The 27863-nt window shown below is 33.0% G+C and overlaps 2 protein-coding genes across 8 annotated transcripts in view; one reads left to right on the top strand and one right to left on the bottom strand.

Moving 5' to 3' along the window:
* Positions 1-1756: 1756 nt before the first annotated feature.
* On the top strand, positions 1757-4229 carry LOC146530805 (uncharacterized). Its single transcript, XM_085199506.1, has 2 exons — positions 1757-2740; positions 3021-4229. Exons 1-2 carry the CDS (start codon positions 1757-1759, stop codon positions 4227-4229), a joined length of 2193 nt encoding a protein of 730 aa, XP_085055632.1.
* A 16231-nt stretch (positions 4230-20460) lies between these two features.
* The window catches only part of Fas2 (neural cell adhesion molecule fasciclin 2), a 107209-nt gene continuing 99806 nt past the window's right edge, over positions 20461-27863 (bottom strand). Inside the window, exons 13-17 of one of the 7 annotated variants that reach the window (XM_085199669.1) lie at positions 27545-27737; positions 23919-24114; positions 23508-23606; positions 22462-22482; positions 20461-22214 (exon numbers count right to left, since the gene is read on the bottom strand). In XM_085199669.1, coding sequence (XP_085055795.1) covers positions 22088-22214; positions 22462-22482; positions 23508-23606; positions 23919-24114; positions 27545-27737 — 636 coding nt within the window. In that variant the 3' untranslated portion in view covers positions 20461-22087. Of the gene's footprint in view, positions 22215-22461; positions 22483-23507; positions 23607-23918; positions 24115-25719; positions 26369-27544; positions 27738-27863 lie in introns of those variants that run through there. The other 6 variants (XM_085199671.1, XM_085199670.1, XM_085199672.1 and 3 more) reach the window with 6 other exon arrangements.

The following is a 27863-nucleotide window of genomic DNA, read 5'->3' as shown; positions in this document are numbered from 1 at the left end:
GCTGCAGTCAGCAGTGACGGTGCAGGTTTGTATAATAAAGTATCTCCCCTACAGTTCCCCTCCAGTTCCCCTCAGGACCCAGATGTTTGGCCGAGCCGAGAGTAGATGCTGCCATTTAGGTGGAAGTAAACATTCGCCAATGGGCTTTTACACCCTTAACCTGTACACACTAAAATGTTTGTTGTTTTGGCAACGATTTATCACGAATTAGTTTGCTTTTTGTGTGTGGTTGCTATTCTTTTTTGTTTATTAAAAGTTTCCTCATATTTTTAACGATAAAGATTATAAATAAAAAAATACAATTTACACATTTTATATATTAATAGAGTTTAGATTTAATATTTTATTTAGAGGTAGCCAGTGGGAACCTAGTGTTAAGAGTTCCGTTCCCCATTTTCCGCCAAATTCTGGAAGCATTGCATGTTGAGTGGCGTAACTCAACGCTGCCCTTTACCTCGACACCAGAGCGAAGAAATGGAAATATAAATTTAAATAAATATTTCATTTCCACAAGTGGGAATCGAACCCGCAACCAATCGTTTTACAGTCACACTTTGCTGCCCCACGACTGGCCTCATATTTAATTATCTTATATAATTTATAAAAATATATTCACAAACGCAATCCAATGCAATAACCAGTATCTACTAGAGCAATGCAAATATCTCTCTATTTGCCTCCTTGCTACGAGAACTTACTCGTAGCGGTGCTATGATGCCGTGCGGTCTGATTCGAGTCGTAATATCCTACTTAATAACGTATGTATGGAGATTCTCTCATTATTACTAGAGTTGTTGTGGAAATTAAGTGCTCATTTGTTTCAGTAGAATTATACGTGGGTTTTAGTTTAGTATATTGTATGAATGTTTTAAATAATGATCGTTTTTGAGGTTAAAATATGAGTAAAGATAAGAATTTATTTAACACACACCTGAAAGTTTTTTTTAGATGTTAAATAGTTAAATCAACTTCACGCTTTATCCCGCACACAGCGAGATAGGCAGAGGAAACTTATTGTTAAGACATTCCGTTTCTAACTTTCTGCCGAATACTCTAGGCATAGCCGAGTGGCGAAACTCTACTCTCTCACCAGAGCAAAAAAAAGATAGACATGATATTTCCGCTAGCTTTTAAATATAGTGCCTTAAAAATAAACTGTACATACGTCCATTGACTGATTGTTTGATCACTTTGATCCAGAAATCCGGTAAAAATCAAAGGCATAGTAGTATTGTTCGTTTGCATTCATCCATCGTTCTCCAATATGCCTTTAGGCTAAATAAATGGAAGCTGTATAGTTGCAAATTATTGCAATTTTTCTTACGTTTTCAATATTTTTATTTTGGCAATCTCAAATATTACTTTTACCGAAAATATTTACCTTTAAGTTCTTTTACAGTACTTGATGATGAAAGATACAAACCGTTTTTGTCCTTACCTACAAATACAATATATCTATTATTATTTTAATAATTAATCTTTTTATTTGACATGATTAATATTTCATAAGCCTTTATTTCTAAATATGAAATTATGGTGATCTAAGGAGCTTAGGGGGTGGCGGGGAACACTACGCGACGCTTTGCCCTTGTTACCAAAGCGAAGATATAAAAATATTATTATTAATAATAATGAATGATGATAAGTGCCTCGCATGAGATGGTCTCAACAGCTGAATGAGAGTGTCATGCGTGCGTACTATAGGGCAACAGAGGGGGGAACTAACCTCACTGCGTATCGTTCAAGGTTACTGTCTATGTTTCAGGAGCTTGAACCAACAGCGACCGTTACTGCACAGCGACTGTCGGACAGGGTGCGGATCATTCAGCGACGTCATCTGCTGGATGAATCCGTACTGGAAAGGCTACGCTTGAGCTTTCAGCAGGTCAATACTACCAACAACAACAGTTGCGACATCCGGTCACAGTTCCAGCACGCCAACATTGAGTCGCAAGGTAATATTGAGTTGTCTGTGAGTGCCCAGGATGATGAGCGATTGAGGAGAAGCTTGAAAGATGCTATTTTGGAATATGGTTCCATTCCGGTAAATCTCAGACCAAAATTACCTCGTTTGCCTATGCATAGACGTAACATAGCACTAGTGAGGATTCTAGATCAACATTTGCCAAGTCATTTTAACAACTGTAACGATCTTACTGATACGCATTCATTGTTGTATTGTGATGCTGTAGCTGTATGTCGTGTTGCTGGTGTACAGTTCCCAAATAAAGGGAGTACCAAGGCATCAAAGCATACGGTGCCGGCATGGCAGTACGACACTGAAAAGCGTATCAATCTGACTAGAATCCTCATTGGCAAGCTAATAAGTTTCAAGTCAGGTAATCGTCGACCGAGGGTCATGCAGTTTGTGGCGGAAGCATTTGCTGGAACAAATTTAAAGCCCAGTGAGTATATGGCTAAAGTTACAAACCGTATTGACTTTCTGAAACAGAAACTCTATGCATTGGCAAAACGCATTAGAAGATATAGAGAACGATGGGATCGATACAATCAGAATAGTGCCTTTCAAAAGAACCAACGGAGTGTATACAGGAAATGGGAACGTTCTGGGGATAGTGTGGTTAATTGCGAGATTCCGAATCCAGATGCTACTGCTGGTTTTTGGCGTAGTATATGGTCGGCTCCTGTTGAACACACTGAGGGTGAATGGTTTTGTGATATTGTGAAAAATTGCGAAAATATTATACCAATGCCATCAATAAAAATAAGCGAAATTGACGTGAGGTGTGCTATTCGTTATGCTAGTAATTGGAAATGTCCCGGGCTAGATGGATTGCATAATTTCTGGCTGAAGTGGTTTCGCAGTTCACATTCCGTTTTCGCAACACAATTCCAGGATGCCCTTGACTCTGGATCGTTACCAACATTTCTGACAACAGGTGTGACATTCCTGTCATACAAATCCGGATGTACCACGGAGCCTAAAAAGTATCGCCCAATAACATGCTTACCTACCATCTATAAGCTCCTTACATCTATTCTGAATAAAAAAATCACAGGACATACCTATTGTTCGTAACAAAATTTTGGCACCGACTCAGAATGGATGTAAGGCTGGTGGCCGTGGTACAAAGGAACTTCTTCTCATTGACACAACTATAAGCCAACAGGTAAGGCGGAACAGGAAAAATCTCACTACTGCTTGGATAGACTATAAGAAGGCATATGATTCAGTGCCACATACTTGGCTCTTGAAGGTCTTGGAGTTATATAAGATTGATATTACTTTGAGATCATTTTTGGAGGCTTGTATGGGACAATGGGTCACTGTCCTTCGTCATCTAGGGGAGTGTGATATTCCTGCAACGTCTGAACCGATAAGGATAAAGAGGGGTATATTTCAGGGTGACAGTCTGAGTCCTTTATGGTTTTGCCTAGCTCTGAATCCTCTTAGCACTTTGTTAGAGGATTCAGGTTTAGGCTTTCGTCTTCGCCGGGGGGGTAAGGTCATATCTCACTTGCTGTACATGGATGATCTGAAATTATTTGCGTCAAAACGTTCTGATCTTATGCGGCTACTAAAGGTAACTCAAACTTTTAGTAGTGATATAGGAATGGAATTTGGCGTCGATAAATGTGCTAGCATGCATGTAGTGCGGGGGAGTGTGATCAGATCTGATAATATTTGCATTTCAGATTCTGTTTCCTTCAGAACTCTTGGTGAAGGTGAGACTTATAAATATCTTGGAATATCTGAAGCATTGGGTATTGATGAGCGGAGCATAAAGCAATTGGTGAAGGAGCGTTTCTTTAGCCGCCTGAAAAAAGTGCTTGGCAGCCTTTTATCTGGTGGCAACAAGGTGCGTGCTTTCAACGGTTGGGTTATGCCGCTTTTAGCCTATACTTTTGGCATTGTAAGATGGACACAGACTGAGTTAGACTCCGTAGATCGCCAAATACGTAAATTGTTGACGACATACCGAATGCACCATCCGCGTTCGTCTGTAATGAGACTGTATATCCCGCGTAAGTGTGGAGGTCGTGGCTTTTTGAATGTCAAGAACCTCCATAACCACGAGGTATGCAGTCTTAGAGAATATTTTCTCAAGATTGACGTGGATATGCACAAGGATGTGGTAACAGTTGACAAAGGCCTTACTCCTCTTTCCTTGGGCAAAGAGAGCTGGCGTCGGCCTGTAGTACTTACTACTTCTGATCGCATGGCTGTATGGTCTTCCATACAGCCATGGCAAGGAGCTGCATGGTAGATTCCATAGAGCCCTAGTGGGCCAGGACGTGGATACTGTTTCATCATTATCTTACAGTTACGGGATCGGGGATTACAGTTCGGGGATCTTTTCGGAGAAACTGAAGGTTTTGTCTGTGCAATTATGGACGAAGTTATCAAGACACGTAACTACCAGAGACATATTATGAAAGATGGCACTATCGACATCTGCCGGGCGTGTCATCGACCTGGGGAGTCCCTCAGACATATTGTCTCTGGTTGTTCTCATCTTGCTAATGGCGAGTATTTGCATAGACACAATCAAGTAGCCAAGATAATACACCAGCAACTTGCTCTTCAATATGGCCTTGTAGAATTGGAGGTGCCTTACTACAGGTACAATCCCATGTCTGTTCTTGAAAATAGCTGTACTTTGCTCTACTGGGATCGGTCTATTATTACTGACAGGTATATTGTTGCCAATAGACCTGATATAGTACTAGTAGACCGAGTGGCGCGCCGCGCAGTGATTGTTGACGTTACTATCCCACATGATGAAAATCTCGTGAAGGCCGAAAGAAAAACAATCTAAATATTTGGACCTAGCCCATGAGATTACCGCCATGTGGGATGTCAATGCGACTATCATTGTGCCGATAGTGGTTTCGGTTAACGGTTTAATAGCGAAAAGCCTCGACCAACACCTTAAGAGGCTATCGCTTAGCTGTTGGATCAAGAACCGGATACAGAAGGCAGTCTCAAGTAGAGACGGCGCGTATTGTGCGGAGATTTCTCTCTCTAGAGCCCTAGCCACCGATGGCTTGGACCCTTGTCCCGCCCTCGGAAGTGTGGTTTTTTTTTATATTTTTAAATGTATCTTTTTTATAATAATTTATATTTAAAAATGTAAAATTGATTCACTTATTTAATAAAAGTATATTCTGTCAGGAATGATCCTTTTTCCCAAGTGAGAATTGAACCGAGAACACATCACACACTCAGACAGCCTCAAGTAAACTATAATATTTTGATTTAAATTTGCTGCAGCAATATCCTGTTTTCAGTCTGCACGTGAATGGTAGAGAAAGCCTCAGGCGTACAATACGCCAATTGCAGTATACTAACTAATACGAACGAATTTTCAATTTGTACTTAAACAATAAATTTTTAGTGTTTAAAATAATAATCTATACATCTATATACATATAAATAAAATTAAAGCATCTGTATGTGTATATCTCTTTGTCTTTATGTTTATCCGGGCTGATCTTCAGTACAGCTGAACCGATTTTTATGGTATTAACACTAAAAATTTTCATCATATTTTGCAAAAAAAAAATCCCAAAAGACTTAAACAACGATTTATTAAGCATAATAACATAGATAACCATACTCAAATAATTAATCAATTTTTCCATAAAAACACTTAAATAATATTAAATAAATACTGTCAAGCATAAATTGGGGTTGCTAGTTATCAATATAAAAGCAATTAGCTTATTACTAAGACTGTTTCTTCATTGGGCATCGAACCGACTATCTATCGCACTAACAGTCAGAAGTGCCAAACCCGGCTTCTCGAATAACATGAAATCAAGAGATTAATATGAGATACAAAACATATCAAAAGAATCATTCAAATAGAAAATATACAAACTTTGAAGCCTTTATTTTAGCAAGAGTTCTGGAAGGCGAGGAGCGACCTCACGCCCTCCATCCTTATATACACTCCAGTTCCAGGCACAAAGATAACGACTCCTCAGGGTGTTATAATTAAATTATAAACTTTTGTTACCAGAGCCCCTGGATGAAGGGTCAGTTGCGCTTTAAGTAAATGCTGTATCGTACTCGTAAAACTTTACAACGTGCCAAATAAAGGGGTTGCAGAATTTTACATTTGTTTTGCTAACGATAACATTGTAAAAGCTGTTGTAACGAATTAATTATGGCATAGATTGTTTGTGTTAAATTTTATTAAACTTAATATGGACTAAGGTACGTTTTTTATGGTCTTATATGTTGGTGGGTGCAGTTTTCATTGTTATGTTAACAATAGAAACAATGGAGAAATTTTTTTAATAGATTTTGGTTTTATACTGTGCATTACCAAAGAAATTTGTCTTATTTATAATAACTATTTACAGAGAAAACATATATTGTAAATTTTTACACCACTCTTTCTCTATATAATCTAAATAAAAAAGTAAAAAAAAAATTTTAAGTTAAACGGTTTTATATTGCAGATAAATGTACTAAAAAATAAAAAATAATTTCATGGAAATTATGATTACTAAAATAAAATCGTGGGGCACGTCCAATATCTACAATCGAAAGACATGGCATGAGACTTCACCCACCTAGTGGTAAGTAGAAAATGTCCCCACGATTTTATTTTAGTAATCATAATTTCCATGAAATTATTTTTTATTTTTTAGTACATTTATCTGCAATATAAAACCGTTTAACTTAAAATTTTTTTTTTACTTTTTTATTTTTAAGTTTTTAGTTTTTATTTCTCCTACTATTCAATTCGTTGAGTGCCTCATTATTGCAAGGTTAATGGAGAATGTTACGATCGACCCCCCCAGAGGTCCAATAGAGGAGCAAGGCTATGTACAACAAGATGTGCCTGAATCTTGAGGGGAAAACGCTAACGACATATCATTTTTATCCACCTAGTGCCATACAGTTCTCGGCGCGCTTTTACCTTTTACCTTGGGTGGTGTACCCCTAGCGACGTCTCATTTTTAGGCACCCTATAGCCACACAGTCCTCGACAGGATGAGGTGGGAGATTCATATTGTAATTGTGTATAGTATACTGTATTATACTTACCAACCCTTTATTTTGATACCCATATTGATGGGATTGAAAACTACATTATCCGCCATTTTGTAGCAGTGGCCATCTTTGATTTTGATTTTGTATAGTGCCCTGAATTCTACTTGACAAGCCCTTTCATTTGATACCCATATTGATGGGATCGAAAAAAACTAACTTGTCCGCCATCTTGTAGCGGCGGCCATCTTGGATTTTGATTTTGTGTAGTCCACTGAATTCTACTTGACAAACCCTTTCATTTGATACCCGTATTGATAGGATTGAAAAAAACTAACTTGTCCGCCATCTTGTAGTGTTGGCCATCTTGGATTTTGATTTTGTATAGTCCACTGAATTCTAATTGACAAACCCTTTCATTTGATACCCATATTGATGGGATTGAAAAAAACTAAGTTGTCCGCCATCTTGTAGCGGCGGCCATCTTGGATTCACAATAATATTGAATATGGATAATTGTATTGTCACCAGAATCAAAAGCGTATACCAAATTTCAGATCAATCGGTTAACGGGAAGAGGGTTAAATTTCAATTACTAAATTTGACCCAACCAAACAAATAAACAAACGGGGTGAGCTAAATAAAACCGTTTAAAAAAAAAGAAGTTTTATTTGTAATTCATACAAAATAAATAGTTGAATAATTAAAACAGTTATTGAGTCCATTCAATTTTAATTCAAACCTTGTACGCCTTTGTAATTAGCCTAAATTATTTATTTTTATTTCTTCGGGCGTTTCATTTTAACTTTAATTAAGCGATAAGGTACGGGTAATGATAAAGCTTATAGCTCTGGGAACTGGAAACAGGGAACAGGGGCTAAAAGTATTTGTTAAATTAAGTCGAAAAAATCTTAAACAGAGATAAAAATATCATTAATATATATAATTTATATTTTAAATATTTATTATAATAATAATAGATAATTCTTCTACTTCTCTGGGATTACGATTTAAATTCTCGGGTAAAGGAAAGTATTAGATTTTTCAATCTCCGCAAGAAATCTCTCCTTAGAAGATGCATGTTAGACGATGACCGTGTGTTTTCTTTCCAAAAAAATCGTTATATATGAAAATAATTAATATTTTATAACACCTTAATATAGGATATATAGGAATTAACTCACAATCTTCAAATATAAACAGACACTGGTACTCAGTACACTACTGCAATAAAATTATGATAAACTAAATAAAATTAACAATTTCCTTAATATATCTACTATTCAGTTTAAAAAGTTTTAATAGAACTAACTGAAATACATTTTCTACAGTGTAAGACGGTCATATAATTCAATCGAATGGAATCCTTCCAAAGCTATCCTCCGCTAAATACTGAAAAACTTTTCGTACGTGACTCCATCAAACGCCGCCGTCGGCTTTTCTACGTTTGTTTCATCTTACATTCCTTTAGCAGAACCAGTTTTATGGCTCATGAATTTAAAAATACATTTGCTGCATTTATAAGACTTTTTAATATTATATAAGAAATAAAATGAAATGTAGGGTAAACGTTACGTACATTGTTATGTTACATTTTATTACAATAGATGAATTTATGATATATTTACTTAAATATAGAGCCAGCTAGTCAAATTTATATGCGCACACACAGGCTTGCAACTGTTTCCACCCACTTAAAATAATTTAAAATAGTTTCGATTTTTAGTATGGCATATACATAACTATATAGATATTATTTCATAGCATTTATTGTATTAACGTCGTTAATTCATGTGTGATGTAGATGGTAGATTGGAGAACGTGCCAAAGATAGTTCACAGTATTGCGTAATTGGTGAGATCAGATTAGATGCAGTCTGGTACGGTTAGCATGCAAAATATTATTATTATTATTAGTTTATATTCATTACATATAGTGTACACTGTTGTATTATTATATTGAAATGCAGGGGCACAAGTGAGTGACTGTAACGCAACGGTTGTGATTTCGATTCCCATTCGGGGATATGAATTATCATTCATTAATATTTTCATTTGTTTGCTTTCGTAGCAAGGCAAAGTGAAGAGCGGAGTATTTTAGTACAAGTTAACCTTTGCCTAACAAGCTATATGCATAAAGAGTGAAGCTGGAAAAAACTAAGTAAACTAATGGTTATTCGCAATTTTTTTTGCGTGGATTTTAAGTCATAGGTAAAAATTGTGTAAAATCTAAAATTTAATACTCTATAAGGAAACGATATATTTTATAAAAATATAGATATAAGTTGCATACATAATACGATGAAGTAATTAAAAGTTTTGAAGTGATGCTTTTCCAAGTTTTATTTTTAAGCCGATATCGTGATAAATGAGTCTAGGCCTGCACCATAAATTGGTTGCTTTGTATAAAAAGTACGTACTCGTACTATACAACAAATACATTTTGAACAGACACAAGTTCTCTGCGAATAATTTCATCAGTTTCGAAATTTACAATTCCCGTTTCACGTCTAACTTTAATAATTAATCTCAATAGCTGTCGTATCTAGGCATATAGCTTTACCAACCCACTAATTGTGTAAGAATTAAAGTTTTAATATATCCCTTAAATAGTTTGCTCTGGTGTCGAAGAAAAGCGCGGCGTTGAGTTCCGCCACTCAGCACGTAATGTCTCCAGAATTCGGCGGAAAGTGGGGAACGGAGTGTCTTAACACTAGGTTCCCTTTGCCTACCCTGCTGTGTGGTAGGTAAAGAATATTTTTTTAATTTTCTATGCTGATGGTACAATTGCTATAATAATAATCAGAGCGTAATTAACTCATAATGGCAGCATTATTATTTCACTGTAACGATCTTACAATATAACGTCTTGTTAATTATGAACTATTATTATAACCTTAATTGTTTTGAAAATTATCCGTCATATTTTAATATTTTTATACTAATTTAGCTACAAATATCATGATTTCCTTATAAAATTTCAACTATTTTAGTTTTTAGTATAAGTTTTTTTTTAGCTTCACGCCATACCTCATTATACATATACATAGCAGGGTAAGCAAATTTTTTAAGGTATTGCGTGGTCATCGACAGATATCAACGCCAAATGTTGTATCGATAGTAGAACAAGAAAATGAAAATAGTTTCCATCCGCTACCTCGAGTAGAAATCGAACCCACATCCGTTGCGTTTACAATCAGACGCCGCTTCTTTTGAATTATTTTACTATAAAAAATTTCAATAACAGCAAAAACTAAATTAAAAAATATATAAAAGCAAACACTATTTTAATAACTTCTTATTTAAAATTCCAAAGCATCTTTCACGTAGCAGCATCTCGAACACTTAGCACCGATGCACCGCTATGACACGCTAGTGAACTGCACCCAAGCAATGCGACACTCGGTACACTTACTTGGCTTTATTAGCTTGGCACGTGCTTGGCACCCGATCTTATATGAATGTATCTCTTAGAATATATACCTAGATGGTGGAATCTTTAAGGATTTCTGTATAGGTTGATAGTATTTTTTTACTTTTATTAAGTCAATTTTGATTAATTAGTCGATTTTTTAAATAACAAAAATATCTATGACATATATTTCTTTTCAGTATCACGCTGGATCTTCTATAGAGAAGGTCGCCCAAAAGAATTTAGTGTTGAAACATACCGTTATGCACTTTCCGTTAGATTTAAATTTGTAATTTTAGTGGCGGAAAACAACGCCTTGCTTAAAAAAGATAATTCTAAGCCTCTTTAGATTCGTCAACCAGTTTATTTGACATTAATAGTTGACGCGATGCAAATTTTAATAAAATAAAAATATATGTAATATTTTATTAAATGTTGTGGGGTTGTGGGACTTGAATGTGCGCCTTTGGACAATTCCCAAAGAGCGCCAGTTCGATTCCAAATTGTAACACTATGTTCAAATTTTAATATTTTTCTAGCTTTAATGTTAAATAAAAATTTTAAAATGTTAAAAATAAGTAAATAGAGCACTCATTAAACACGAGGTTAATTAATTTAATGTTTATAACCACTAATTACCTTAAATCGACAGCCCTGTGCGACCATAATATGATTTTGAAGTAATAATTTGAAAATATCGTAAATTGGTTTGGTATATCGACTCCAGCGTCATAATTATTTTAATTTAAAACCTCAAAGTTCACTTAACAAAATCTGTTTATCTTTAAATTAATGAGAAAATTGGAAAACTATTATAATATCTATGGAAATAATGATTTACCTTCTCTGTAAACTAAAAATATGAAATAGGCCATTATAATACATTTCTTATATAGATTGAGGCAATTACAGCATAGCGGTACAGCGGACAGTAAACGCGACGTTTAAGGCTTCGATTTTTATTAAAAATTCGGCAGAAAGTGCGAAATGAAGCGTCTTTATATTAAATTTCTTCTGAACAGTTTAAAGTTTACAATAAAGCTTAAACAAAGATAAAGCAGATTAGGCAGAGGAATCTGGGAATTAAGTGTTGAGACACTCCGTTACCGTTAACTTACTTCCGTTTCCAATTTCCTCCTCAGGTTTTGAGTGGCGGAGCTCAACGCCACGCTTTGCCTTGTTACCAGAGGGAGGAATTGAAAATATTAAATATTTTACATCTTCAAGTTGAAATCGAACCCAGCCTAACATTATATTATAATAATAATAATAAAAAAATCTACAAACTAAGAACTAAAATCAAAAAATTATATATAATATTTTATACCACTATTAATAGTTTATAAAAGTAGAAATCGTGGCCATTTACGGCCGCATTTACCCTCATATAGGCCAGATGGCCGTCGATTGACCGAACGTAATGGACGAAATCTCACCTAATACACGAATATTTGCCCGAACAGATGTTGTTTGCGTGACTATTGTAAATTGAAATAAATTGTTTATTTTCTTTATTTGATATGTCGAATTAGCTGTTACCTTGTCTGTTTGTGTGTGGATTCTGATATATGGTTATTGGTTTTTCCTCTCATAGATATAGGAACCTTGGTATATATATACTACTTTTACTGTATAAAATTGGCTCCAAATAAGTATTTTTATGTCATACTTTATAAATAACTCAGAAGTTATTTTTAAATCTTTGAATTAATGAAATGAATACTTTGTTGCCGCGTATATATTATAACTATTGACCCGCTCGTGGCTTCGCCCGCTTGAACTACATAATTATTAATTTACTAATGTGCATTGCTTTCGTTGTCTAATAATAATATCATTTTCAAAACAATATCTATACCTACATAAATAATTAATAGTAAAATTTTAGATAAGTAAATATTTTTTTTATTTATAGCAATTTTTTCAATCCACATTTTTCGAAATGCTATAACTTTTTTTATTTATAAAGTCCTGAAATTAAACCGACTAAACCGTTTCTGAAATTAGCGTAATGTAAGACTTTTAAATCATTGTTTTTAAATATAATTTTATAGCAAATTTGGAACAAGAATGATAATTATACTCATAAAATCGGTGTTTGCTCCTAATATGTTAATAGGCGCATAAAGCTTAGTAGGATTTAGGGGTGTTTGTCTGGCAATGAATAACGTTATTTCTAATATTGTTCTCAAGAACATGAAAAAATATTTATAATTTAACGAAAGTCAGGTACTATTTAATTACCTTACCTATTTATTTACCTAATAGCTGTAGAAGTAACCACCATCCAAATTCTGGTGGCTACTGAATTCTGGTGATGTTGAGTGTCTGGCTTGGCTTGGCTCTTAATCTATATCTTTGTTAGGTGCACTCGTATAATATGAATTCATTCATTGAAAGAAGATTCGTATGTGCCAGAAATATATAAACAATGGCGGTGCCCTTTATATCAATAGTTTGAACCAGGAGTTTTTGTTATCAAAAGTTAAATTTTAAATTGGTGTTAAACTAGTGTAGTTCCTATATACTAAGTTTCTTTTTACAGATGGGTTATAAATCGGAGCAGCAAAAGCAATAGTATATTTAGTTTATCCTTAAGATGCGGAAAATTTCTGGAGATGGCATAAGATGCCGGGGAATTGCTTCTTTGTATATTTCTTTTCTTTTTATATACCTAATTAAGCATTGTATCCAAGTCGCTATAATTAAATAAATTCTTTTGCTTTTATATTCAGACTTAATTTATAATAAAAAAAAATCTGGTCCACGTTCCTCCATATGGCACAGTAAGTAGTGGGAGGAGGCTTTCCGCCAAATTCTTGCATGATGAGTGGCGTAACTTAACTCGATATATTAATGTTATAATAACTGTTTAAACTGAAATTTTGTAAATTTTTATTTGTACGCAAATTTAAAATTTACATTTTGCTGTCATCATACATATATTCGTCACATATCCACACCGTCAGAGCTCTGATAGGCCTAAATGGATTAATGAAAACCCTTAATCAAAATGCATCAGCACGAAACAAGGGGTGGTTTTTGTTAAATATCCGTGACAATTAGAGTAACGATATAATCCCGGGCCCCGTGTTTGTCCGCCCTGAGTTACGGGGCTACGCCAAACAAACACACTAATATTATTAATTCATTATGAGTCTGTTGTTGCTCATTTTGATGTCAAAATTAAAAGTTTATGTTGATTTTACTGAAGTTGGCAGAAAAAATACATATTCAAGTAATATTTTTAGAATATCTCGTAAAAGCGGTCGAGATTGATTTAATTTATAGTTTTTTCTAGATTTAATTAAATTTGTTTTATTTTATATCGTTAGTTAACTTTATTTATCTCTTGAAATACTTATGTCTTGTAACAGTGAAGACAAGAAGATATCTAAATATTTATGAATAGGTTTTCTTAATGTACTGCGAAGGTGAGTATACATACACATATAGCAAGGAAGGCAAAGACAACCTACCGTAAAGCTAGAAGCTGAAAAAAAAAACATTTATCAATTCTTATTAATGAATCATCGCTTCATAAATACAAAACTACAAGTTTCAAATAGCGTACATTATTTAAAAAGTTCAACCTTAAACATTACCTATAGTTTAATCTAAAAGGAAATATTCTAAAGATCTAGATATATTTCATCAATGATATCCCGGATAATGCAAGATGGCGTCAAATCCTTCACATTCAATAACGCTGCAGAGCTCAGCTGTACAGAAAAGTTTAATCTCTGTTGAGTGATGAGTGCACCACGCCCGTTTGACGGGCAATTTTGTCCACACTATTACTAAAATTATTGGATCATCCATTGCGCTAGTAATTTTCTCCCTGGATAGAGTATTACGGATTTATCAAATAATTGTTTAAACCTTTTATTGTTTTTGTTTGTGGTTACGGTAACCCAGTGGCGTAGTGGTGACTGAAGGAGGATAGATCGTGCAAAGTGGAGTAGGTTCAGCAGGAAGGCGGACCCTGGCAACATATGCGGGGAATAATGCTAGGAGGAAGATCCTTTGTATTATAATTATGCGACTGCTAATTTATGTTTCAATGTTATTTTTCTCGTTTAATAAAATAAGTTTTTTTTATTTTAAAAGTAAATAATAAGCTAGTATATTTTTTTACTGTTTCATTTCATTCGTTTTTCGTTTTAAGAACAAACAATAGAACAGGTTTGTTGTACACAAATGAAAGTGGGGAACAGAAGTATTTTATTGTAGAACGGAGTGTCTTAACACCAAGAACGGTTCCCTCTACCTTGCTATGTGCAGGATATAGCGTGAATCAAATCCAATCTAATCTGAAATATTTAAAAAATGTATTTAAAACAGACTTTTGAAAAAAAATCTTAATAATTAAGCAATAACATATTCTTGGACTTAAATTCTGCTTTATGTGTCGGACTGACAACTTTCAATATTTATATAAAGTTCTCCGATTTCTCATAAAAAACTATACAAAATCTATCTATATATTGTCAAGCAAACAGTTGTTCTAGTTTGTTCCTACTAAATCCATAACTGCTTCATTAGATTGCTAAGATTTCCCATCGGGCCGACTGCGTTTTATTACTTGCCATCAATTTGTCGTTACTTGGTATATACATTTTTCATATTATCATTTCGATGCTGAGGTCCGGACCACTTTTTATTGTTATTGACATTCATTTATCTATTCAATAGTTTTAGCCTTAGCGCGCACTGGTGACTTTTGTCACGGTGACAATATTTTTTTTGTCACTGACATGTCACCATACTTTTCGCCACTGCGCGCACTTGCGATGACAGTGACGAAATTTTTTACATTTGATAAAATGGATCTCGAAGAGATGGTTGTCTGTGCACTTATATTAAGAAATAGAAAAAAAAGCAAATGTAGAAAATATTGGCTTTCAACTTTTCATTTGTCATAGAGCAATGGCCTCAACTCAATTTCGTCAATCAGTATTGTCATTGTCTATTTTATCTTCATTAAAACACACGTTTTGCCTTGGTGATGAGCTTGACGCCATTCTTGAAATAAAAATTCGGTGCTGCAATGCAACATGCTGCTGTTTCATGTTTATGCGAAAGACGACTAGTATGGAAACCGCAAGGGGGAAGTGACATTTAGTTGCTAATGCGCGCACGGGCATACAAAACTATGGACGCGGTGACAGTTGCGTCACCGGCGTGTTGCCGTCCTCCGCGGAAATCTAGATCACAAAAATCACTAGTGCGCGCTATACCTTAAGGTATAGCGCGCACTAGTGATTTTTGTCACCGTGACTGTTGCGTCACTGTCACCGTGTACATTACACTTAATGAAGGTGCGCGCATTTGGATACGTGACAATTGGGTGACTTTTTGTCCGCGGAGGCCGGCAACACGCCGGTGACGCAACTGTCACCGCGTCCTTAGATTTGTATGCCCGTGCGCGCATTAGCAACTAAATGTCACCTCCCCCTTGCAGTTTCCATACTAGTCGTCTTCCGCATAAACATGAAACAGCAGCGTGTTGCATTACAGCACCGAATTTTAATTTCAAGAATGGCGTCAAGTTCATCACCAAGGCAAAACGTGTGCTTTCATGAAGATGAAATAAACAATGCCATTGCTCTATGACAAATCTCTAAAGGATTATTCAAATAATAATTTGAAAGCCAATACTTTCTACGTTTGCTTTTTTTTCTATTTCTTAATATAAGTGCACAGACAACCATCTCTTCGAGATCCATTGTATCAAATGTAAAAAATTTCGTCACTGTCATCGCAAGTGCGCGCAGTCGCGAAAAGTATGGTGACATGTCAGTGACAAAAAATTTATTGTCACCGTGACAAAAGTCACCAGTGCGCGCTAAGGGTAACATGCAATTTATATGTAAGATGACATTGACACCAGTCGTGGTGCAGGGGCACTAACAGTGACTGTAGACATGGTAAGCTGTGGGTTCGATTCCCACTCGAGGAAATGTTTCATATTTGAAATTTGATATTTTCAGTTTCTTCCCTGTGGTGCTGAAGGAAATTCGCTCAACAAGTATTGCCTCAAGAATTTAATGGAAAACGGAGAACGGAATGTTTTAATACTAGGTTCGTTCTACCCTAATGTAACGTGTACGGGATACAGCGTGACGCTAAAAAACGAAAATAACATTCACTCTGTAAAAATAATGTACCTATAATTCGTTATTTGTAGAGAATCATTATTTGCAAAGTGTACCTTCACGCTATATCCCGTATATAACAGAGGAGGCAGAGGGAACCTATTGTTAAGACACTCCGTTCTCCATAATCATTAGTGGTATTTAAGATTAAATAGAAAGTTTATATATTTCTACGTAAATTAAAATCTTAATATACTGTACATCGTTGTGTTCCTGTTGGTTATGAGATCGAGACTTAGAAGCGTTTTTAATTAAAAACATAATCTCTTGATCTCTAGATACTGAGATGCAAAAATTTATTATTAAGTTTTTTGTCTAAAAATTCTTATAGATATCTACTTACAAAAGATGGTTCAAATGATAATTCTTAATATTATAGTTATTTGTACTGTTAATTATAATATTCTTTTCTTTAAGCCGGAATATTAGAATTTCATACATAATGATTTTTCTGCTACTTTTTTTTGCTTCACGATGTTAACACACATTTTTCTCACTTTCAGCCAAATTTTGGACACGTTGCAAGTTGAGTAGCGCTACTTAACTCCGGGCTTTGTCATGTTACCAGAACAAGGAAATCAAAATATTAAGATATTTATTCCCCCAAATTCCGGGACATCAAAATCAAAACTTTCACGTTTACATTCACATGCCGTACCATTGCGCTACGATGGCCTTTGCTAGTGGCCGACTTCATTCTGAAATCTCTTTAACAATATTTCCTTATATCTTGCAAATTCTATTTAATTAATGTAACTAAATTATCTTATCTTTGCGAAAAAAATCACATCATTTATTCAACAGGTCACTGATAAAGCTGTCAGATAAACATAATTATCTACATCGAAATCTTATCTAAATCAAAATAAATTAACATAGCCCCCTTACTCTTACAATAAATTATAATGCAGGGTTACTATTTGTCAGAAAGTAATATTTTCAAAGCTTTCGCAAGCTTATTTTGCTTTGCCTTGCCCCCTTATTGGTTATCGGACGCAACAATTAGGGTTCGACACGCGCTGGAGCTTAGACCCGGCTCCCTTTTAAATAATTACCTCGGGAACAGATGACAGGGATTACATACGACCGCGCCCTAGACTATAATATGTAGTGTAAGCTATTGATACTGATATGAAACCGAAAAAAATACTTAATAGGTCATGGATAATCCATGTTGCGTTTGATGGTATCGTTTTAATGAATCGTAAACAATAGGGACGATTTGGGAAGTGACGGGAAGTCAGTGACGTAGTATCGTGAAGATTGAGTAATTTCAGTAGTTTATGTAAGTATATTATTTTCGTTTTTTTTTTTGTTTTATTTTTACAATTCAAGGTTAATAATTAGATGATTTTTTTTTTATTTGGAAATATTAAATAGTATCGCATGGTACATTGTTAATTTTCAACATACTTTACACATATTACATTTATAATAAATATTGGCTATAGATAAATTTAAATCATTATTTTTTAAACCAAATCCAAAAAAGTGAAATATTTAAAATAACAAAAAAATTGGATTTGAACCTTATTAAATCGATAATAAAAATATATTGTCATACATATACAAATACATACTTTATATGAAATTTTCACGCTCCTAACAGTGAAAACCAAGAACCTATTGATGACCATAATATATCGGTATAACGATGATATATCGTTACAAGCGTATATTATATATAGCGGCCGTTAATAATTACTTGACGCCATCGCTTCTCGACGTGCTCTATCAATTTAGTCCAGTTATTGACGTTGCGATAGCAATGTGCTATCCATCACCCAACCCTTATTGGGGGGGTGATCGAATATTCTTGTTGCACTTTTCAATATTGACATTGTGTATGAATTTTTCAAAATCTGTTTACTGTTTCGGGTTCTCGCTATATGCTGTTTTCCGCGTACAACAGGGTAGGTAGAGGGAACCTAATGTTAAGGCGTTAACATTGCGTTTTGAGTGGCGTAACTCAACGCAACAAACAAAAATTTATTTACTATTTCGTACATATATAGGTTCTATTTATATGAAAATGGAATAATAGTGATAATTGTAGTTGTCTCGTTTATTTTTTCCAATTAATATGTATGTATATAGTGTTGGGTTTTATAATTGCTCATTTCTATTTTTATTTCCATTCTTACTTTTGGACTTTCATGTTCTTTTTATTATTATTCTTATTTGATGATTTCTTACTGTAGGATGTTATACGATACTGATACGTTTGCTTTTGATTTCCCTTCGTTTATATCAACTTACATGTATAATCCAGACGTAGGCTTATTACTTAATCTATTTATCATAATAACGATTTGTTAACAAATTAAGTCAAGAAAAATGTTAAAATTAAATTATTTTATAATAAAATTCTTCCAAAGCTCCAAATATATATGAAGAAATACATTTATGATCAAGAAAAACCAAATTAAGCTGAATGTAACAATAAAAGAAAAGTTGGTAGCATACCCATAACAAATTATTATGGTTCGCAATTTACCGGCACTATAGTTTAGAACAATTCCATTTTTCATATGAGAAGAGATATGGCACGTATAGCTTCCCCCCTGTATACGAACCCATAAATAACTTGATACAGGGTGCGTCATTGTTGTTGATTCCTCAAAATGTATTAAACCACAGCGATTGACTGCACCCCCACAGGGAAACGAGTGACGCACCACTATTATAAATAGTGTTGTTGATTTTTGTAATTAGTATATAGTGAAAATACAAATAATAAAAATTTAAATAAATTAAAAAAAAACTGTAAATAGTAATTAAATTGCAAAGTTAAAGTTAATAAAACTAACCTCATTCCGCAGACAAATTTTTATTTGAATCTCTATTTATCAATGAAGTCTGTAAGAAAAATACACAATTGAAAAACATAAAGATAATGATCCACTTATATGAGAAGAGACAGATAGAGGACAAAATAATTACTCTAATATAGATCAAATTAGAATTAATATGAAATTGAAAGTGAGAAGTATATGGCAGGTATGTGGGTAAACTCTCAGTGTAATAAAAAAACTAAATATTTTTTTACAATATCAATAACTCATAAGCACATCACTATATTTAATAACTATGTAAGTGTTGTCAACATTTAGTCTATTGTTGCGAATGCGGGCCCTGCGCACGCGCAACCCTCGTCCAAGATTACTTTGTAATGGGAGCCGCGATTAAAAAGCGTATTTTATTATACCGTGCCATTGTATCCTTTCATTGTTCACTAACAAGGACAAATCGATGTAAAAAAATCAGCTTCACGCTCTATCCCGCACACAGTAGACTAGGTAGAGGGAACCTTGTGTTAGGATACTCCGTTCCCCACTTTCTGCTGAATTCTGGAGGCATTGCGTGCTATATGGCGGTAGCAAAAAAATGAAAATATAAATAAACATTTAATTTTATTTAATTACAGTCAGCCTTTCAGCCCCTACGCCACGACTACTTTATTATACCGCGCCATTGTATCCTTTCATTGTTCACTAACAAGGATAAATCGATATTGTATCCTTTTTAAACGTTTCCAAACAATTTTATTTGTTACAATGATAAAAAATATTATAAATGTGAAATAGGAATTTTTAGTTTCAAGCTAGAAGAGGTATTTTATGGAGTTCATTAAATTTTATTTTTTTATTTTATTTTAGCAAAAAATAAATGTATGTAGGTACGTAGTTGAATTTTTATAATCTATGTTTTTTTAGAAAACAATTGTATAAACATTTGTAGGACATTCCACTTCCTACTTTCAGCCAAATTTTAGAGGCATTGCGTGATTAGCGGCGGAACTTAACGCCGCGCTTTTGCCTCGACACTAAAGCGAAGAATTAAAATATTAAATATTTTATTTCTTCACATACGATGTTGTTATTAAATATATAAAAATATATTGAAATGAAATAAAACACTTCATTATATCAAAGACATTTATTTTATAAAAATGCGCATTTATGTTGTTACAATATATCTTGATAACGTGTCATTTGAAGCATACATCCACGAGACTTATGCGAATAGTATACCTAAAGCTTTTCATATTTAAGGTATAAATATTATTTAGCTTATAAATAATTTTGTTTTCCAAAGACTTTACTGATGCCATTATAATAAGTCGAATTGACTTAAGACAGCCTGTGAAATATTTCATATCAAAAATGGTGAAACTACTGAGAAATGTATAGAAGGTGATTTTTATTAACTCTCGCTGCCCACAAACATATAATTATCATATACAGATTCATTAAAACAAGTTAATTTTCACATGATTGCTGTCAAAACAATATGAAAATATTTTATATGGGACATTTATCATTTACGATTAATAAATAACATTTAAGTGGTCAGCGATCATTAATTGCGAGCTAAGGATGTGATTTATTTAATGAAAATCATTTTAAAACAAATCTATATATATGGGAACCCGTTAAATGAATAAATATAATTATCATTAATTTTTAATAATAAAATGTAAAACTAAATATCCTATTATAAAGAGATAGTGATAAAAGATCTTATATAAAATACCAATCTGATTAGTTGAAGCATGTATTTCTAACAAATGCATATATTAGCTTACAAAAACGTTATAAAATATTTACATAATTATATTTAACTATTTACAATTAATGGTGCGTCTTATTATAGTTCAGTGTAGGACTAATGTTGACTATTTAAAAACTGTATTCTATTTCAAATAAAGACTCGAACAAACTCACTATATACTATAAAAGTACCATTTTTAAATATATCTAAATCAATCTATATTTTTTCATTATAAGTAATCTCATAGCATATTATTTAATCTCAAATGTGTAAACTGTGAAGCAAATATTATGTGAGCAAATATAAAAATGTTTCCAAATGATTTTTTTTTATATTAAGAAATTAGTGACTTAAAAGTTCCATTTTAAAGTACAATAAGCTATATACAAACTAACCTACGCTACAATACCCTCATAATAGTACCTAAGATCTCTAAAAGGCACGTTTTGTACCTCTTGAAGCAGTGTTTGTGTTACAAATTGTTAAATGAGTTGAATAAATTATGGAGTCAAGTACTTAATTTATTATTAATTAATATAATATATGGACTTAAGTTATTTCACATTTTGCAGCATATATTATAAAATATGTTATTCTTTAATAACCTACCTTAAAATATCGAAAATTCAGAATCATAATCAAAATTGTTCTATTTAAATGTCATTCATACGCAACTCTCACATTAAATATCTTCTTGACATAATAAATTGTTTTAATTATCTTTTGTTCTGTTCTGTTATTTTGGGTGTTAATATAAACAAAATAAATAGACATAACTTCTCTCGCCATATTAAAACTAATTAGACGCAATAAAGCTGATTACGCACTTAATAATAAACGATATAATTCGTCTTTTGGCAGTTTCGAATACTGGTCGCGCTCATCACAAAGACACAAGCTTAACTTTAATCACATTATAAATAATAACCATTCAAATTTTGCTCGTTCAACGATTTTGAAATTAACTCCAAAATGAAGTAATGAGAATAATAAGATTTTAGACGGCCGAGTTTTTACCGATAATGGTGCCGCTGGTCGCATACACTCGACGTCCATCGAATTCCACTGAAGAATTCCTTTTTATAGCATCCTCGCCGGTTTCTTTGAGGGGTTCCTTTTCGTCTCTGTGAATAGTAAATGGAGTTTAACTTCGTATTCCTCGTTGGTCAACCGATGGATTTATTTACAAATGTACAGTTACAGTCACCGATCTAAAACAACTAAAGTTACTATTTGCAAAACGGCACTTTGATGCAAAATGCAAATAAAACTCGTCCAGCCAGCTAACAAAGAAAAAAAAGCACTCAAATAAGCAGTTAGTTTTTTGAAACGCAGTGAAATTGTATTTATAATATATGGTATATATCTTACACTGGCGTAGTTGGTATATAACTATAGCGACCAGGGTGGCAGCGTGGAGAATAAACAAATTTTGTTAGTTTTCGTGCACAATGTTAAAGAAATTATATCAAATATATAAAAAAATCCACTTTAAATGAGACATAATAATGAATATGATTTAAATGAAACAAAATTAATAATAACAAATGAACTAAATGTATCGATAACAACAGATCATATAACATTGTCGTTAGAGATGTTCCAGACGTTACGACAATCATATATACGTGGCGCCTGCTCACTTTAAATATTTCAATGAGTTCATATTAAAATGCTCACAGATTAATAGAATGCTATTGCAAAACTATTCTAGGCCTTAAATATTAAATTACTAATGCTCTAAGAACGTCCATTGCATATTTACAGGCTTGAGGCGTATTCGTGTTCAAACAAAATGTATGTACAATCGGCCGGCCCCAGCGAAAAGCATACTTTACTGCACATACGTTGAATTCAGACCATTTTCTTTGAAGAATTTCTCATATTCTCCTCACAAGGGCCAAACCGTAGCGTCCGCACACACAAAGCATGCAGGAAATCGACTGCTGACTTTCTATAGGTCGTACCAAGGTTTATCGGTTTTTGAGAATTGTGACATATTTTCCAATGATAGATAGTTGAATGCTATTACTTTATTTTGTTTCAAAAACTGAACTAAGTAGTTACAGTTGGTAGACAGAAAAAGTATATTAGTAACGACACTCACACACACACACAATTTACAATATTAAGCTTTAATTTATGTTAGTACTAGGAGTGTTTAAATTCCATTTTAATTTTCATTTCTGTTTATTAATACATTATCATACTAATTAATTTGTTTTTAAATTGTCAACAGTGTAAAAATGTTTAATAATTTTACATATCATAAAATATTATATTAAAGTATATTTTCTGTTCTACCGTTACTATTTCTACACTTATGACTTCAATATTAAAACACAATCGCCCTATATAATCCAAAAAATCCTCAAAAACCGACAAAACCGGTGCGTCCCGAAAGCTGTTATGCTTACGTCGGCGTCGGCACGAGCTTGACGGGCGGCGGCAACGGCGCGGGGGACGGCGGGCGCTTCGCACTGCAATAAGGGAGCGGGAAGCGCCAACCGTACAGACTAGCGGGCAGAAACATCTCTCATCGACACTAACCTACTATTGTATGCCAATATGCCGATGTGCATTGGTTCAATGGTATGGGATATGCAATGTGTGTCTTTAATGAATATTCAATTGATATTGTTAGGGATTTCTTTTAGATTTTATAAAATGGCAGTTTTTTGAGATTTAGTGTGATAGTTAAATATGATAATAATATAATTTTAAGCACACTTGTAAAATGTTGTGTGTTGGAGCTAGCTTACCAGAAAGCTACATTCGCATTATATTCGTAATAATTTGTGAATATTAAAATTTAATAAAACAATTACCTTCCCAATTTGGCTTCATCATCACTGTGCTTCTTGACCCTCTTGCCACACATAGTGGCAATAACTCCCTGCCGTCTGAAGCACAGCAAAAGTAGATCAACAATAACCAGGCAGATAAACACTCCAGCTAACGCCAATCCAATGATAGCTCCGCTTGATAGTAGTTGAGGTGGCGCGAATCCAGACCTTTCGACACCTGTTAAAATAATAAAAATGAATAGATATCCAAAAAAGACTACAAATAAGAGCAGTAAATTTTCTTTCAATTAATTAACGTACAATTTGAAGTTATTAATATTATTAAAAAAGATAAATAAATTACATTTCTTATTTTATTTACTGCTCTTTGAACAGTTAGTTTTATGCATCATATTGAAGAAGCTAAATATGTTAAGTGATTTGAAAGAGATTGTAACAAATGCATAGCTGGTGCTTGTGCTGTTAAACTTGTACGAAATGTTTAGCGTAATGCAATACAAATATTAGAAACATTTATTACAATCAATTTTGGTGAACTAGGAGTGCTTTCAAAACAATAAATCGTGCACCCAATCACCAGTTTTAACAAATTTAACAAAGATTCGACATTAAATATAATAATTTTTGATATATGAAAGCCCTCCATCTTAATGAAATGGGGTTTGAATGGACATGAAACGACAGACAATGCTAGCAGCGATAGTAATGATGCATAAATAAATCTTAAAGATAACAATAAAAGTAAGAAAGAAAAGTTGTCAAGATGCAAACATTCCAAATAACTTGAACTTGACGCAACATAAATTTTCAAACCCCATGACAAATATTCTGAATCTATAAGCGATTGTCGAATATATAATATCTGAAAAGGTATAACAAAATAGGAGGAAATACTAAAAAATAAAACCGATGGAAATCTAACGACCATCACCGTCGACAAAATTGAAAAACCTCATCTTGCCATAAAGTTAATTTATGTAACTCTTATTTGTAGTTTAGGTTTGTCAATTATTATTGTTTGACTTTGACTCATATTGTTATCCATAAAGAAATAAGACATGAAAATTAAACTACAAATAAAGTTAATTCTACTTTAAAATAATTAGATTATCCGTAAACCTTTAATTATATTGCTAATGAGAAACAAAAGTTAAATTAATATACCAGCATTTGTCAACGTATTTGACAAACATGAGATAACAAATATTACTATTCATGCGCAATTAAAATTAAAATTATTATTATCGCTACCACATACTAAAGTTTAAAAATATCGTCATCTAAGACATAAAGGGAAAATCTAAAATTTGATGAAATCACAAAATCCTAAATATTTAGAGTTTATAAAGGACCATGCTAATGGTTTTAGTTAAATTAATATTGGAAAGGTGTACATATATTATCTAGCATCGAGAAGGACATGCAGTAAAGTAATTAGTTCATTCCAAAGGAAACAATAGCAGGTATTAACTATGTAACATTATTATTATTATTGTAAAATATATTTACCCATAATTGGATCAGGGCGACACAAACACACTTTTCAAATCAACATTCAAAAGGGGTTAATGGATTTCTTGACAAGCATCTTGACAGCTTTCTTTTATTGATATTTTTTATATTTTCTACTAAATTTTTATTTTTTTATCAACTAACACTCGATAACAACCGTTTATTATAAAAAGGATAAGAGACTTAAATGAATGAAGCTAAATTTTAATATTTTCAACAAATTTAATATAACATCGACTGATTTATAAGATTCACGATCTTCATCTAAATTAGCTCCATTCAATTTGAAGCCATTGAAATTACAAACTGGTTCAATTTTCGTAGTATTTATTTCACATTGGTCATTTTCTGTCCCGATCTCACAATTCCAACTTGACACTTAGAACTTGCCTAACTACACTTAACTCTATATTTTGATAGCTCAGCAATTTTACATTAACCATCCTCCCCGAGTTTAACTGCACTGGACGATTCTCTCGTTACATCAAATTTATTACTATAATGAATAAAACAGTCATCAAAAATTCGTACACAATTCTTATTCTACATTGACGTTACTTATATATCGAAAACGAAATTCATGTTTTATGGCAGTGTAAATTTATTTGCCAATTCACTATCTACTGTCTATATTATAATATATTTTAGTGTTTTATTCTATACTAATGGGACAGTATAAGCTATGATTTATTTCCAAATTAATTAGGATAGTGTTATATGTCATTTTGTGATGACTTTTTTATTTTGCAATGAGTTATATCTATTTATACAACAACAAATTTTATCACATAAATTCCTAAATAACAGTCGTCTTTGGACTTATTTCATTTTATTAATTGAATAATTATTATACTATTATGATATACTTTATATATAGTTATATATTATAAGTATTGCAATAAAGATGTCCATTTTAGTGTGAGCCCATTGGAAAATGCTTGGACTTCCACTTGGGTTACCTAAAAAATATTTACTTACATAAATATTTATAATATATCAGGAAATGGATATAACACAAATATTGGTTAATATTATCTACAAATGATATTAAACTTAAAAGTGTATAAGCAAAAAGACTTACCGTTAAAAGTAAAAGGACTCGAAGGAAAATGATAAAATCCTAACTCTAACGATGTCAATGTATGTAACGATGTATGTACTAAACTTTGAATTAAACGCATTACTGAAGATACATGCAATTAAGCAATGTTTAAGAAACGCTTAATAAATATATATTTTAAATAGATAACTTATAGCAGTTATTCCAACTACATGTGAGATAATAAAAACCGAAATATAAAGTAAACTATTGTTGGCCTTTCAGTTTTAGGCCATCTACGTTATTAACTCCACACGAGTCAAATCCTGGGCAAGATTCCATAACTGTCTGTGTGATGCACTAAATGAACTAAATACAAAATAATAAAGAAATAGATCACAATAACTGGTTAGGTCTTAAAATCTACAGATAAATTGTACTTTTACAAATAAAATTAAAATAAAATATAAAAAAAGAAAGCACAGATCTCGTAAAACAAAATTAATGATATAGAAAACTAAAATAGACGACACAATAACAATGACAGTGAAATGAATAGATTAGACTAAAAATAAACTTAGCAGCTACAATAATACAAACGCAATTAAAAATTAATGTCAACATTATATAGATGGATGTGAATATTCATAATTTTATAGTATGTCTTGGCGTTAATAATAACGTCTTTTTGTTAAACCGTGTTTTAATTTCAATTATATTAAGGAAAAACATAATATCTAAAAATATGGTCATCGGCAGTCTTGAATTATAAAATTTAAATTATATTTTAGATTTCTAAATATTTCTACGTGTTCATTCTATTTGAATCTAACTCTTTATTTCAGTTAATTTTAACCTTGTTTATTTGAACAATAACAGTATAATAAGGCTTATTAAACCATCTAAACCACATTCACATCCATCCACCTATGTCAATAATAATAATTAAAAAAAAAACAAGCACTGATTCACAGATAAAACATAAATGAGCACAGAACAAAAACAGAAGGGACGATGCGACACGAATTTGAAACATGAGGGTCCGCGGTGTACACATCGTAGAAACCCGCGCGTATTTCGTTATCTCTGTACTCACCGAGTGCAGTTTGCATGTAAAGTTGAGCTGGGAGGGAATATCCTAGGACGTTGTGGGCGCGGACGTGTATTCTGTATCGGGTGTCGGGTCGAAGTCCTCTAACTTCGTAATTGATAGCTTCGTAGGATTTAAGTTCTTCCGTAACGCAGTCCGACTCGCCTGATACACGCCATTCGCCGCTCACTTTTAATACCTGTTGGATGTCGATCTAAGTTTATTAGATGTCACGGAACAGCATTACAATGTAATTGTCTAGTAAAATGTTTAGTTAATCTAATAACATGGTCGTGAGTTTGTTATATATCAAAGGAATCAGGCA

The sequence above is a fragment of the Heliconius melpomene genome, chromosome 16 (genome assembly GCF_056956725.1).
Source record: "Heliconius melpomene rosina isolate 202511_hmr_F chromosome 16, ASM5695672v1, whole genome shotgun sequence".
NCBI classification, from domain to species: domain Eukaryota; kingdom Metazoa; phylum Arthropoda; class Insecta; order Lepidoptera; family Nymphalidae; genus Heliconius; species Heliconius melpomene.
Note: the sequence above shows the minus strand (reverse complement) of the source record. Positions and strands in the feature narration are given on the sequence as shown.

Coding starts and splice junctions, on each gene's coding strand:
- LOC146530805 (XM_085199506.1), top strand. CDS start 1,757: ATGTTTCAGGAGCTTGAACCAACAGCGACCGTTACTGCACAGCGACTG. Junction 2,741..3,020: donor TAAAAATAAGCGAAATTGAC/GTGAGGTGTGCT, acceptor AAAAAATCACAG/GACATACCTATTGTTCGTAA.